This window comes from Calypte anna, chromosome 3 (assembly GCF_003957555.1).
Source record: "Calypte anna isolate BGI_N300 chromosome 3, bCalAnn1_v1.p, whole genome shotgun sequence".
In the NCBI taxonomy this organism is placed as follows: domain Eukaryota; kingdom Metazoa; phylum Chordata; class Aves; order Apodiformes; family Trochilidae; genus Calypte; species Calypte anna.
In genome coordinates, this window is record NC_044246.1 from 49755644 (window position 1) to 49769464 (window position 13821).

A 13821-nucleotide genomic window follows, 5' to 3' on the forward strand; every position below is an offset into this window, starting at 1 on the left:
TGGGGAGCTCTTTTGATTGCCTGTGCAAAGCTTAATGGTGCAGAGCTGTACATCAGATGACGAACTAAGCTCTAGTGGTCTCTTCTGCCCTAACTAGTGAAATGACTCAAAGAGCTTAGAGCTGCTCTGCAGACTGGTGGGAGGGACAGATGTTTATAGTGTTTAATTTTTGTTTGAAGCACAATGTTTAGATTTGATCAGTATGGAGCTTTAGTGTAACCTTTTAATAAATCTCACTAATTAGAGTTGTTCCATATGGACACGTAGGATTTTTCTTTTAAAGTGATGCTGCATGCTATCAATGACAGAGAGATGACTTGGATCTAATGAACTGTGCTTTTGTGTAAGCTTGCCATAAAACCAAATAAAGGTGTAAATTCAGCTTGTAGTACTTTTGTTTCTTGAGTATATGCTTCACGTACAGTATCTGCCTGAATATCATTAACATGTGTTTTGTGGTCATGCTCCACCTTCATTCTAACAAGGACAACAGAATATTAAAAACAGATTCACATGCATTGGAAGTAACTTTAATCACATATTTTATCAGAATTATTCATGGCTTTGAGCAATGTAGAGGATGCAGTGCAATGGCTTGTTCTAAGCACTGCTCAATGCATAAAAAGAGGAAAACTTGCATTTTCCTTGTCTTTTGTTCTTCCTTTCTTTTTGGTAACATAAGTGAGACAAAGACAGGATAATAGATACAACTCTGGGTTTACCCAGCAGCCCAAATCGTACATCTTGAGAGACTACAAATGAGGGAAAAGGAACATGTTTTGTGCCTCTGACTGCAAGTACTTGTTTCCCAGAAAATATCCAGATTAATTCTTGAGGGGGGAAAAACAACATGTAAGGAAGTAGCCTTAAAATCACAGCAAGTTGAATCTACCTCAGTATAATGTGAAACAATGTGTGCCCAGGTTGGAATGCATTAGTGTATGACAAGACATAGTAGAGGAAGTGGCCTATAATGAGGGAATGTTCTCTTCTACTAGGGTCTTACTTGTGAGGTAATTATTTCTAGATCCATGGCCAGAGTAGAAAAAGACTTAATTCCAGGTATCTGGGCTCTGACTATGCTTTTGGATGTCCACAGATGTTGTCCTGAAAGCATAGACCACAACATTCACTTAGCATTGATTGTATCTGTGCCTAAAATAAAGCAGACTGCTTTCTTTTAAAGTGTTTAGGCATTCTTTTTGTTGTGTGTCAAGCCATTTATGGAGAAAACTTGTACTGGGTTTAGGACTAGCTGTCCTTCTGAATTTTGGTGGAAAGATGAATTTGTCTGCCAAGCAGCCTTTTATGGCTGTATGTACTGCTATTTTAATGATTAGAGAATGAATAAGTTCCACCTGCCCTTCAAAAGTGTTTGTTTAAAATGACATTGGCAAACTGCTTTGTGCAAGGGTAATTATCAAGCAGCTTTCAGAGACCTGATAAATTCAATCTTAAGGAGGTGTGAGTCAAAGCCATGGGGCAGGACTAAAGTATAGGAATCTGCAGTTTGGTTGTAAATCTTTAAAGACATTTCTCTGAGATCTCCAGTGTGTGGGAGCTCTGGGCAGGGGGACAATAAGGGATAAGCAAGGTAGATCTTCCTGATTTAGAGGATGATGGCAACTTTCTCCTTTTGAAATGCAGTTTTTTCAGTGCCCTGCGTGCTTAAAATTTGGGTCAGCTGCAACTTGGGTAATCCAGATAATGAAAATATGTCTAGGCAGGGGCCTGGAAATCTGATTTCAAAGGAAATGATGAGAAGGTGTGTAATAGAACGTAGCTGTGAGTGAAAGGACCACATGAAAGGGTTGGTATGGCAACACTCTTAAAAAAGAAGTGGAAAAATCTATAGAAGATCAGTTACAGAACAACTTAATGAATAGTACTTATTTTGAAATTAGTCTACTGGTGGTTTATAACCACAGAACAAACTGCTGAGTATCTTATAATCTTTATCTTGTTTGGGGTGTCTATTATTTTTATTTCACACTGTTGCCATGCTTACTCTGATGGTGTGGGCGGCTATAACACTGATTCTAAGGTTTAGATACAACTAAAATAACCATGATTATGATAATAGAAAGTGGGGGAACTCAGTTTCCTTTGGAAGCATGATATTTAATTGCCTGCTTTACTGCCTGTCCATCCTAGTGTTTTTCATTTTAACCTCATTGATTTAAAAGAAAGGTTGGAGATAAAGGAATTCATTAAAACTTCTGTAGACCTGAGGGGTGGAATATAGGCTACTGTAGAACTGCTGGGGTTTTGGTGTGTTTTTTTTGTTTGTTTTAAATTATTCAACAGCAGATAAGTTTAATTCTTGGGTGGATAACAAACTGTAAAAAAAATTAATACCTTTACACTGAAATAGGCTGTGTTGTCTTACACAAAAAACTTCAAAAAATGTTTCTGGATGACTAGAAGTATCTGTGTGTTTCAGCTTAGTCCTATATGTATATGTGTGTGTGTGTGTACATACTTATCTGTCTATATGTGTAAAGTTTTGGCTGTACAGGCATCTGGAAAAAAGCAAATGAAATACAAACTGGTCTGTTTGTCGGTAGGAGCATGTTAGCATGTGGAAATGAATGGCAATGAATGCAGGATTATGTTTTGAAAACAGTGCAAATATAAGGATTTATTTGTTGCCTGCTGTGAGGCCTTGTGTTTCAGTTATGGTCCTCTGATATTCTGAGTGTCTCATTATAGTTACTTACACCTTTACTCCACTAGTTTGTCATGTTGAAGAAGGGAGGAAATGTGCTATGGTTAGTTGCTAGAAGACAGTGGCTTGTGAGACAGGTGATCGTTGCATATAGGAGAATCCCAGGCACTGATTCAATTCTGTCATTACAACAGGATTCAAAATCTGGTACAATGTCAGGAGATGGTTTACCTACTGGTATGGCATCTACCATATACCAGCCCCTCTGCCTGCTCTGTAGATCTTGTCTGGTGTCTGAAGATGATTTATCTCTAAGCTTCTCGTGCTGGAAGATGCAAGCGTTTTCCAGTGTCATTCAACTATAAGTCGATTGCGCAATTAATTGTGACCCTGTCTATTCTTGGAAAATAACTCCTGGTTGCCACATGTCAGCCCTCTTCAGTCCAGGTTAGCAGGCATTTTGACAGCTGGCATAGGCATGAGCAACTTGTCCATACTGAAAGCCAGCAGTCCCCTACTTCACTATTGCTAGACCACGAGTCTTCAGGGGAGAGGTCAAGTGTGATATAGACTTTGTACACTTGGGCCAGTTTTGTTTAAATCACTCCTTTAATCTGTTTTGCATAGAGCTGCTTGTGCTGCTCATTTGTTGATTTAGTAGGGGTATGAATAGAACTTGGTGTGTGAGTGGGGAAATCCTTTGTCTGCCTTCTGTAACTGGGTATTAACAGAGGTGTATTGCTGAGGATATCTACCAGTCTTGGGATTATGTGTTTCCTCTGTCTTTCAGTTTTTGTGTCTCTTGTCTTTGCTTTTGTGCATATTGATTTTTCATTGAAAATTAATTTTCCTAATTCTTGATTATTTTGTCTGTAGCCTTTTCCCATCTTGATTATCTAGTATGTATTTCCTTTAGTGCTTGTCTCTTCTTGTTGTGGTAACATTGTTAGTCTCTGCTTTCTGTGTCCTTCCCAGGATAAAAACCCAAAGGGCCCTGCTAAATGTAGAACCCACAAAACTAGGTAACCTCTGATTTTTTTCCACTTAAGTTCCACTTAATTCTTCCAATATCAGTTCTTTGTTCTGATTTCATTGTTTAGTTCCCACCTTCATATTACTTGATGATTCATGTTACCTGAATGTTTTCTTGCTCTTGATGCCTAAAGCCAAAGAATTAATCATTGCAGTATAGTTATTTTTGTTTCCTCTGTTTTTCCTTGACTGTGCTTTGTTAAAGGTGAGAACTTGGTGTACCAAAGATAAGGAACTGGAAAAAGATGGCTTGCATACACAATTCTGTTAAAAAAGCAGGGCCATGGTCTCCCTTCTGAAAATAAATTCCTCCTCCTCAGCCTTTGTTGGTGACTTTCCTTGACTTTAAAGTCCTTGTTGAGCCATACCTTGCTTTTGTGATTGTTCTGTAGTTTCTATTTGGGACTGTGAGCTATCTGCAGAAAATCTGAAAGGTAATTGAGCACAGCAAGTCAGTTGCCTGTAGGTTTGTGTTTCCCATGCAGAGGCCTGAATTTCACCAAGGTGTTATGTTAAGTGGCTTGTAATAGCCTGCCCATTGGCAGTGCTGCATAGGAGCATGTTGCTGATGCTTCTAAGCTAACAAACCCCTTTCATTGTATCTAGGTGGTTATTATAATAGCAGAGCAAATGGGGATGATAGCATGGAAGTTAGGAGGATATTGTTAGCAATGTGCTTAGTGCTTTTATAGCCAAACCTATAACAGGCAGTTGGTCGTCTTTGCTTGTTGATATTTTTAGGAGTTGGGGTTGAACATGTATTATGTATTGTGCAATCTATGTTTCGTCTTTGTATTTGCATTAGCTTCTATTAAATTTTGTTAGAAGATTTATTTATTTTAAAATACACATTTAGCATATCATAACTGTCACATCAAGATAAGTCCTGCTGTTATGGGATGAAAGGAGGATATGGTTTTAGTATTGTTGGTTAGGAAGAATCCATGTTAGAAGTGGATGTTTTTGTGTGTGCTGTCTGACTGGATGCTGATCTATATTGCATTACCTTTTGTTTCCCTTTTCGGGAGGGAGGAAATGAATTTTTAGCATTCAGTCTTTCCTGCGATTCCAATACTTGCAACTACAAAAAGGACTTACTTCTTACTAGTGGCAACCTTTGAATGCTGTTATTTCAGCTAGGGCAGTACTGTGTTGTTGGCTGCTTTATTTTTCTGGCTCTGAATTGCAGGAACTGCTTGCAAACACTTTGAGAGCCATGTGGAAATTTCCACTGTGAAGATGTAGAGGGGAAAAAACACCTCCTGTTGACACAGTACAGTTCCTTACCTGACAGGCAGCTTTCAAATTTAAAAATGCATTATACAACATCAAAGCTAACTTTCATGAGTAAGCTCTGGAGAGATTCAGGAGTAACACTTCTTACAGGTCTGGAGCGTATGAATAGGCCTAGTAAAGATAACCACAGAATAATGACCTGGGTAGGCTTGATTCTTAATTTTTTTACATTAAGCCCAGATTGAGTTTGAACACAACAACTGCCTCAACAACAGTACTTAAAGTATGTAATGTATAACACTGATTTCCTGGCTACAGTGGCTGTTCCTGATTTTGTTCACTAACAGTTGTTGAACAAGTATTCCAGTAATGGGCTTACCCTGTGTTTACATAATAATGTGTTTCTGAAATTCAGCTGTAGTAATCTATGTATCTCTTGTATAGTTGAAGAAAATTCTGTACTTATCCAGAAATTTAGCTCTCCTGCATGAGTGATACAGCAGACATGTTTGTGAGACAGGCTTTGTTTCTGAGAAGGCAGATGGCTCCACTTGCTTGTGATCTGCAGCAGGGGATAATTCTGTGTGCACTGTTCATTCAGGATCACTTGTACTATTTGAATGCATTAATGCTTATAGTAGTAGTGAGCATGTGGATGTTGAGAGGTTGTCTTCTAAAAATTAATTACTACCTGTATACCTACCTAAGAATTAATTTAAATACGTTAACTTAACTTTAAACTAGTCCTTGGTGTCTGTTGTAGCCATAACACTTTTTCTTGAAATTATGAAGAGTGCTATTTGGATTACATTTAGCCTTAGTCTGCACCTTGTACCAACTGAACGCTTCTACTGTGTATGGGCACGCAACTGAGCCAGCCCTGGAAGTGTGACCCTGGTTGTGCTTTAAAGATGTGCAAGATGAGTGAGAAAACCAGGTGAAAAATATCTCCCTTTCAAAATGGTTTAAGCCCCCCCAGCCACTCCTGATTTCTTAAACATGAACGACAGCAATGTATAAGAGCTGTTGTCCCAAGCCTGAGACTTGGTTCTAGGCAGAGACAAAGGAACCAGTGGAACTTGTTATCAGACACATTCTATGCTGCATCTTGCAGTGTCCAGTTTGTATTTGAAGACACTAAAATTGCAGACTGCAGTGGATCTGAGCAGGAGTGACCCTTGAACAGGAGGAGGGACCAAGTAAAAAATTTAGCACTGTAGTGCATAGCTTTGCAAATGCTGTGGTGAGTAGGTATTCTGAGCATACTTAAGTTTCCAATTAAAAGTATCAGAGCAATCTACAAGTTGGGGATTGAGCAGACTACCCTGGGAGGACAGGGAAACTTACTCATTGGTGGGGGGGGGGGTGAAGAAATTTAATTACGTAAAATGAGCAAGAATGGGATGTGAGAGTTGTCAGCATGCTTCATCTGTTCTATCAGGCATTGAGAATATGTTCCAGGACCTGATAGTAATTAAAGGTCAAATGCTAATGCTTTTAATACTTATCAGACATCTGGAAGGAATCAGGACTGTCTCTGCAGGATACTGACATTTACCTGCCATTGCCTCCCTTGACTTGAATATTTGTGTGGAGTCTTAAATGTCGTAACTTATGAACAATCATAAGGAGTGTTCTGGCTTTACCTGGTAGGATCAGCTAAGAAGCTGTCATTCAAGCTGGCCTGTGTGCCAAATGAATTCCAGTGGTGACTTGTGTCCAAAGAAGAAAGATTGTCTGGGATATGCTGTGGGCTCTTAGGTGACTTGAAACTGGTTACAAACTTGTTCCTTGACTGCTTGATTTCTTCCTCTTACATTTTCCTTTTTCATCTTTCAGCACAGAAAGACATCAGTCATGGCAGGTGATGCCATCATGGTCATGAGAGGCTTGACAAAGCTTAGTAAAGCAGTCCTAGAAACCCAAGCAGGACAGCTTCGGCAGGTGGTCCTTGGAGGTGATGCGGTTACCATTGCAAGGTCTCTCCAGGCCTCTGCTGAAGAACAGTTCAGTTCTGCGTTGGGGAAAATGCAGGTAAGCAAAGCTACTTGTGCTTTGGCTTTGATGTTTTGGTTTTCCTCCAGGTACTTGGTTTTGAGAGCGATCAGAAACTCTCAACATGATCTAGAACCTAGCTATGAAGTGCTATATTGATAACACAGATTTGCAGTGCTCTGGAAATTCTCCAGAAGTTCTGTGGTGTACAGTAGGTGCTTGAACAGGAATGGGAGGGTAGTGTTATTGTTTCCATTACTGAGTGCTGAAAACGTGTTCAAAATTAAGTACTTTGTTTACCTCATCTTGTCAAAGATAAAACCTTTGTCCAGCATCTTGGTTATTTAAAGTCTCATTTAAATTTCCATCAATGATTATATCTCTTTTGATTGTCAATGAGCTCTTTCAGAGTCAATTGTATTTATCTTAATGCTGTTTCCTTTCTTAATACGGTGGGCACACATGATATTTTTCAGAATGGCTCAGGGCCAGGTGTTTGCATGCTCATCACTTAAGCCCAGGCTGGATTTTCAGAACTGATTTTCAAAGGAGGAACATAAATATGATTTTTTGAAGAAGTAGCTTCTGTTATCAGACATGGGCATGAATTTAAGAGCTTTGCATTTGCTGTGTTGCCAGCACTTGAAAATACGGGGCTTGTCTCTGGAAAAGAACTTCTCTTAATCAAAAAATATCATACTGTGTCATCCTTCAGAAGACAGTGTAGCTCAGTTGTTTTTGAAGCAGAAACTGATGAGTGAGGCTTTCATTATTTTTATGCAATTTCCTTAGGCTATCCTGACAGTCTGTAGCTCTGGTCCTAGAATGTGGGCCTATGTGTCCTTGGTTTTATTAAGTTTGCAACAGAAATACTCTAAGTGTGTTTGTTTATGGGGACAATGTCTTGCCTTTTCCTCCTTCTGCGTCCAAGAAGAGATATGATAGCCTCCTGTTTTTTGCAGGTCTCTGCACTAGAGAGGCTCTACAAGCAAAGAACACTTGGCCAGTATTCTGTAGTTCCATGAGAAGCTGCTGCCAAAGCAGGGCTTAGTAAAAAAATCTGTAGTCTGAAGGTACAGCACTTTGTTTTGATGAGAGGGAAGTTTTTAAGTGACTATATTTCACTTCTCTCAGTTTGTGCCAGGCTTTTGGGTGTCTGATGTGCTTTTTAAAAATTGGAGTGTGGAAGCAGAGAGGCCTTCTTGCTCGAAGTCATCAGTCAGTTTTGTGGCCACGGTCCCCATCTGTAAAGAACTTTCTCCTCTCTCTCTTCTGCTGGGATGTTGAGGTTTAGAATAGCACAAGACCATGTTCTTTTTTTCTGTAAGAAAAGTAAATGCAGTTAGTGTTTAGGGAAGAGCCTAAAATACACTGCCTGCTTGTCTGACCACATAGTCATAATTTCTTTTGTGACATTGCCACAGCTGAGGTAGGTGACTAGAATATTTCAAGTAATAAGTAAGTAGGAGATTATACTCTACTACTGACCTTAAAAAAAAAAATTAATACATTGAAAAGTGGTGGGAAATACCTAGACTCAGCTCTTGCAGGTCAAGACAGAACAGACTGTCAGGAAAAGCTTGCCTTAATATTGCTGTCTCTGATACTGATCAGCTTAAAGCCCAGATTTTTATTTATTTGTTTTGGAATGACAAAAAACCCTGCCATAATTTAGTGGTTGAATAGGAAAATGTGTTTTGCAGTTGGTTACATCATGACCGTAAAAGGATGAACTTACTTTGCCTTAAGTAGGTGTATGGTATTGTTTTGAGTGGCTTTGGGCTTGAAAATGCTGACACTGCATGAATAGGGACAGGACAGAAATAGGGAGTGTGGTAGGGGTAAGAACTGAATATTATGTAGTTTACTTTTCATTATCCCTCCTAAGTATAACTGATGTGATACTGCAGCTCTCATCACCTGTTGTTTCTGAGCAGTGTATTGCTTCTAGTGTACTCTGCAACTAGTGACTTTTTCTGGCAATATATGTAGGACAAGGTATCTGCAGTTATGAGTATTTGAGAAGCTGTTACTGATATCACTGAGACGTGGTGGGATGGATCCCATGACTGAAATGTGTGGAAGGCTGGGTATAAACTTTCAGGAAGGACAACAAGGGCAAAAGAGGAGAGGGTGTCGCCTTCTACATCACCGACCAGCTAGAGTCCATGGAGCTTTGCCTGGGGATGGATGAGCTGAGAGGCTGATTAAAGGAAAATCAGGGCCAAGTGACATCACAGTGAGGGTATGCCACGGGCCACCCAGCCAGGATGACCAAGTGGATTAGGCCCTCCTTAGACAGATCAAAGCTTCTGTGCACTCACAAGCCACAGTTTTCACGTGGGACTTTAATCACCCTGACGTCTGCTGGAGGGACAGCACAGCAAAGCATCAGCATTCAAGGAAGTTCCTAGAGTGCATTGATGACAACTCACCTTTCCAAATGGTAGAGGAACCAACCAGAAAAGGAGCTTTGCTAGACCTTGTACTCATCAGTAGAGTAGAGTACTGGTAAGCAATGTAAAACTTAATGGGAGACTAGGCTGCAGTAACCATGACACTGTATAATTCAGCACCCTTAGGGCAGTGACAAAAGTGTGAAGTAAGCTGATGACACTTGATTTTAAAAGGGCAGACTTTTGTCTCTTCAAATTTCTGCTTGGTAGAGTAGAATGGGACAAAGCCCTGGATGGGAAGGAACCCAGGAAAGCTGGTCCATTTTCAAGGATTACCTTCTGTGTTCCTAGGACCAGTGTGTCCCAGTGAAGAAGAAGGCGGGAAGGAGTGCCAGGAGGCCTGCATGGATTAGCCAGGAGGACAGATACCCTGGGAAAAGTACAGAAAAGAAGTCAGAGAAGCAAGAGATAAGATTAGGGAAGCAAAAGCACAGATAGAATTGGATCTGGCAAAGGCGGTTAAGGGCAACAAGAAAAATGTCTATAGGTATGTCAATAATAAGAGGAAGACTAGGGAAAATGTGGGCACTCTCCTGAAGGAAATAGGAGAGCTGGTCATCTAAGATGTAGAGAAAGCCAAGGTCCTCAATAACTACTTTGCCTCTGTCTCCACTGGCAAGGACTCTGGTCACACCCTTCATGCTTACAGAAGCTAAGGGCAGGGACTGGGAAAAGGGAGACCCACTCACTGTAGTTGAAGAGCAGATTCCAGACTGCCTGAGGAACTTGAGGGTGGACAAGCCTGTGGGACCTGATGGTATTCACCGACAGCTCCTGAAAGAACTGGTGGCCTTGAGCAACCTGATCTAGTTGGAGGTATCCCTGCCCATGTAGGGGTGTTGGAACTAGAAGATCTTTAAGGTCCCTTCCAACCTCAGCCATTCCATGAATTTGTCCCATTAGTGGGACTGAAAGACTGCCAGATATTTCAGGTGTCCTCAGTATCTCTTTCTTTTTCCTGCCAGTTAATGTCTGCAGTGCCAGAGGCTCCACAAATTACTTACTGTAGAGACATAGCTGCCTAGCTGCCATGCTTAACCCTGAGAAACATGGTGGGGAGCAGGTTTTAAATTATTTTCTTAAAGCATTTCTGTTGTTCTTTACAGGAACTAGGCAAACAGCAGGAGAACCTAACTGATCTCAGTGAGGATTTTGGAAAAGATTATGACCTCTCAGCCCAAGAGCCATCAGATGCTTCAATGGACTTCTCTACTGCCCCCAGCAAGCCTCAGGAACACAGCGGTGAAGGCCCTTCTTATTCTTACACTACAAAAGGGCTTCTTGGAAATGTTGGTGAGACTGGAGATTCTGGTGTGCATCAGAAGCCTTTCCCTCCCAGGATGGATGCAAGGTTATTTGGAAGCTTTAGGGACCCTGGAAATCCTTTTGCTGCTGCCTTTGGGCAACATAGGGCTTTTCACCAAGACCATTCCTCTGTTAGTGGATTAACAGCTGAAGATATTGAGAAAGCCAGACAGGCCAAAGCTGGTTCAGAGCAGAAACCTTACAAACAGATGGTATGTTTTTGGTTTTGCTTGTTTGTTTATTTTTTCTTTTGAAATTAGGAGTTCTTAGTAGTACGGTTTCTATGCTGAATTGTCCATACTTACCTTCTCCTGTGTTTCATTTCTTCCACTACTCACTTCTATAGAGGCTGAAGAGGGAAGTGTCCTCATTAACTCGCATCTCTGTGATGTTTATTCTGTTAAAAACTTTTCAGTCTCTTCTTTCACACCTACACCTTCTAGATTAGAAATTTTGATATGAAAGCATGTTTAAAAAGCATAGATATGGATAGATTGCGGTTTTGTATTGACAGAAACCTTTCTTTCGTTCTGGTCTGTGAGGACTCAGTGTGTTTATTAATGCATGCTACAGTAATGAAGGGTCTTGGTTTCATCACAGATTTTGGATTGAACTGTCGAGGGGTTGGGCGTAGAGCTGTAGGCCACAAAGGTGTGAAGACTGACCTAAAGAAGCTATCTTCTTTAAGGTCCCTGTTCTCTTCAGCCAGCTGTTTTGCTGTGGCTGTGAGGAATTAGTTGGACCTAAGCTCCTCTGAAGTGAAGTCTGTGGCTTCCTGTGCTGTCTTGCATTCCTAGAGGTGGAGGGAATGTTGCCCTGAGCATTAGTAGACTGGAGAGCAGCATATCTCACAGTAGTTGCTTTAGTGCCTTATACACTTGTTTAAGACAGCACAGAAAGCCCACAGCAGATTTCAAAGTGGAAATACTTGCTATGTACTCTGACCTTTTGCCTCCTTCCTCAAGGGAAGGATCAAATGCTTCTGTGGGTTCACTCACTCAATATATTGCTTTGAATGTGCATGCTTCTCTGCTCCAGCTGTTGTGTGTGAACCTGATAACCTTCCATGCGTTTTAATTCCATGTGTGGAAGGAAACTTGGGCTTGCATTGCATTGTGGCTCCAAGTTCAAAATATAAGGGCTGCTGAGGTGAGAGTAAAATGTCTTTCTCACCCTTAATGTACATTCCTCTGCTTAGTGTCTTTTTCAGTTCATGGTGTGTCTGTTCACTTGAAAACGCCACAATATACACAAGGTTTGGTGTTTAAGAAAAGCTTTCTGTAGCACAGAGTTGTGTAAGTGCTTTCAAAGTTGTGCTCTGAATTTGCAGGTTTCTGACCATATGCCCAGTTCATTTGTGGCTTTCTTTTTGTTTTGTTTTCCTTTTCCCCCCTCTTTCTGCTGCAGCTCAGTGAGCGGGCTCGGGAGAGGAAGGTTCCTGTCACAAGGATTGGCCGGCTCGCCAACTTTGGAGGTCCGTTTGTATACCCGTGTTTGTGAAGTCACTACGCTTGCACATATGGATTAATGTGTCTGGCTATGACAGTGCTCCTGTGTAAGCATTAGTTGCTTCTGTTTTGTAGTTAAGCTTGCTAATGGGAAAGTGCTTTCCCACAAAGAGTTGATGAGCTCAAAGCTTGGTTTGAGCTTTTTTGTTACAGCTACAGATCCTGGCCGTGGTCAGAATGAATGAGGTTATATTTTGTTCTGTCACTTTTTTATATCTAACTGCTGCTGTGGCAAAGAAAAAAGCTCCCCACCTAAACAAACCTTTCAGATGCATTCAGAAAGCTACCTGTAAACAAGAACTATATAGGTTTTCAGGTGAAGGTTGTTCTCCAGTCTGTACAACTACCCTGGTTATGCACATATGATTTCACTTTATTGAGGAAACTCTCCTTCTAGTCTTTATGCTTTTATTGTGAAGCAGAGGCAGCTGGAACAGCTGTTATTTTAAGTAATTTTTTCTTGAACTTATCCTTGCTACTTCTCCAGTATCCTTTTGTTGTTGATTTTTGGGGATGGAGAGGTGATAATAGTCAAGGTTTGATTTACTTCACCATTGCTTATAAGTAATTTTCTTAAGGGAAGGATGTCAAGTAGACTAAATGTTTCAAAACTTAGTTACAGGTGAGTTGGAAGTTCCCTGCACCTGCACAGCATGTGTTCTCTCTGGTACATTTTCTTTTGTCAGAAATAAGGTATAGGCTGATTTAATGACTCTTTGATTACACTACTGGTTTTGGGGAGCATGTGCTGCTGCCAAGGGGTAACAGTTAGCAGCTGGAAGAATGCATTTTGCAGTGGATATGACTGTTAACATGTTGAAAAATAGTGACCCAGTTCCATCTATGCTTCCTAGGACATTCAGATGGTTAGAATTAAACAAAGGATGGTAGGGTTGGAGGGTGATTATATCCTGCTCCATCAACAGCTTCTTCACATTGCCTTGAAAATAATTAAGGTCAGGAGGGTGCTACATATCTATGAGGGAGTGTAGATTGGACTAACATTTTTGTGTACAATATATTTCTTCTATTACTTTGAGGTGCTATCTTCATTTGAAGACTCCAGGAGAGCACTGAGGAAAATTTAATGTTTGAGGTAGATTCTTCCGCTACCACTTCCACACCAATCAAACTATCAATTGAATCTCACTTTTTTCTTTGTGAGATAAATCCCATTTTTTTCTTTATTTCCATATTAGAACATCATTTCAGACTTGGAGAAGATGGGAATATGTTGAATGGGTCAAAAGCAGAGTTATGTAACTATTCTTGACATTTAGGTAGCTGAATTCCCATCCTGTTCGCACTTGACTCATTCTTCCTGTCTTTCCATGTGTGGTTCTGTCAAGTTTTTTGTTTGGTTTTGGTTGGGGTTTTTTTTTGTTTGGGTTTTGGTTTTTTTTGTCCCTCTGATGTTATAGGGAATATTGATCTCTCAGATGTGGTATGAGGACAGTCTGGTAAGTGACGGACAAATACAAATGAGGATCAGGACTCAGAAATCTTGGACTGCAGAGTCTGTCTGCTTTCTTACCTCTTCTGATTGCAAAGAATATTTTGCTGGAAAGGTGAAGATCTTTTTCTCCACTGCTTGCATGTAACACTGAGATAATGTTCCTCT

The 13821-nt window shown here is 40.5% G+C and overlaps 1 protein-coding gene across 5 annotated transcripts in view; it reads left to right on the top strand.

Annotated features, from left to right (window-relative positions):
• The window catches only part of COQ8A (coenzyme Q8A), a 44061-nt gene that overhangs the window by 5520 nt on the left and 24720 nt on the right, over positions 1-13821 (top strand). For 3 of the 5 annotated variants that reach the window (XM_030446584.1, XM_030446585.1, XM_030446586.1), the window contains exons 2-4: positions 6776-6970; positions 10494-10904; positions 12100-12166. In XM_030446584.1, the coding sequence (XP_030302444.1) occupies positions 6794-6970; positions 10494-10904; positions 12100-12166 (655 nt within the window). In that variant the 5' untranslated portion in view covers positions 6776-6793. Of the gene's footprint in view, positions 1-3154; positions 3332-6775; positions 6971-10493; positions 10905-12099; positions 12167-13821 lie in introns of those variants that run through there. The other 2 variants (XM_030446587.1, XM_030446588.1) reach the window with 2 other exon arrangements.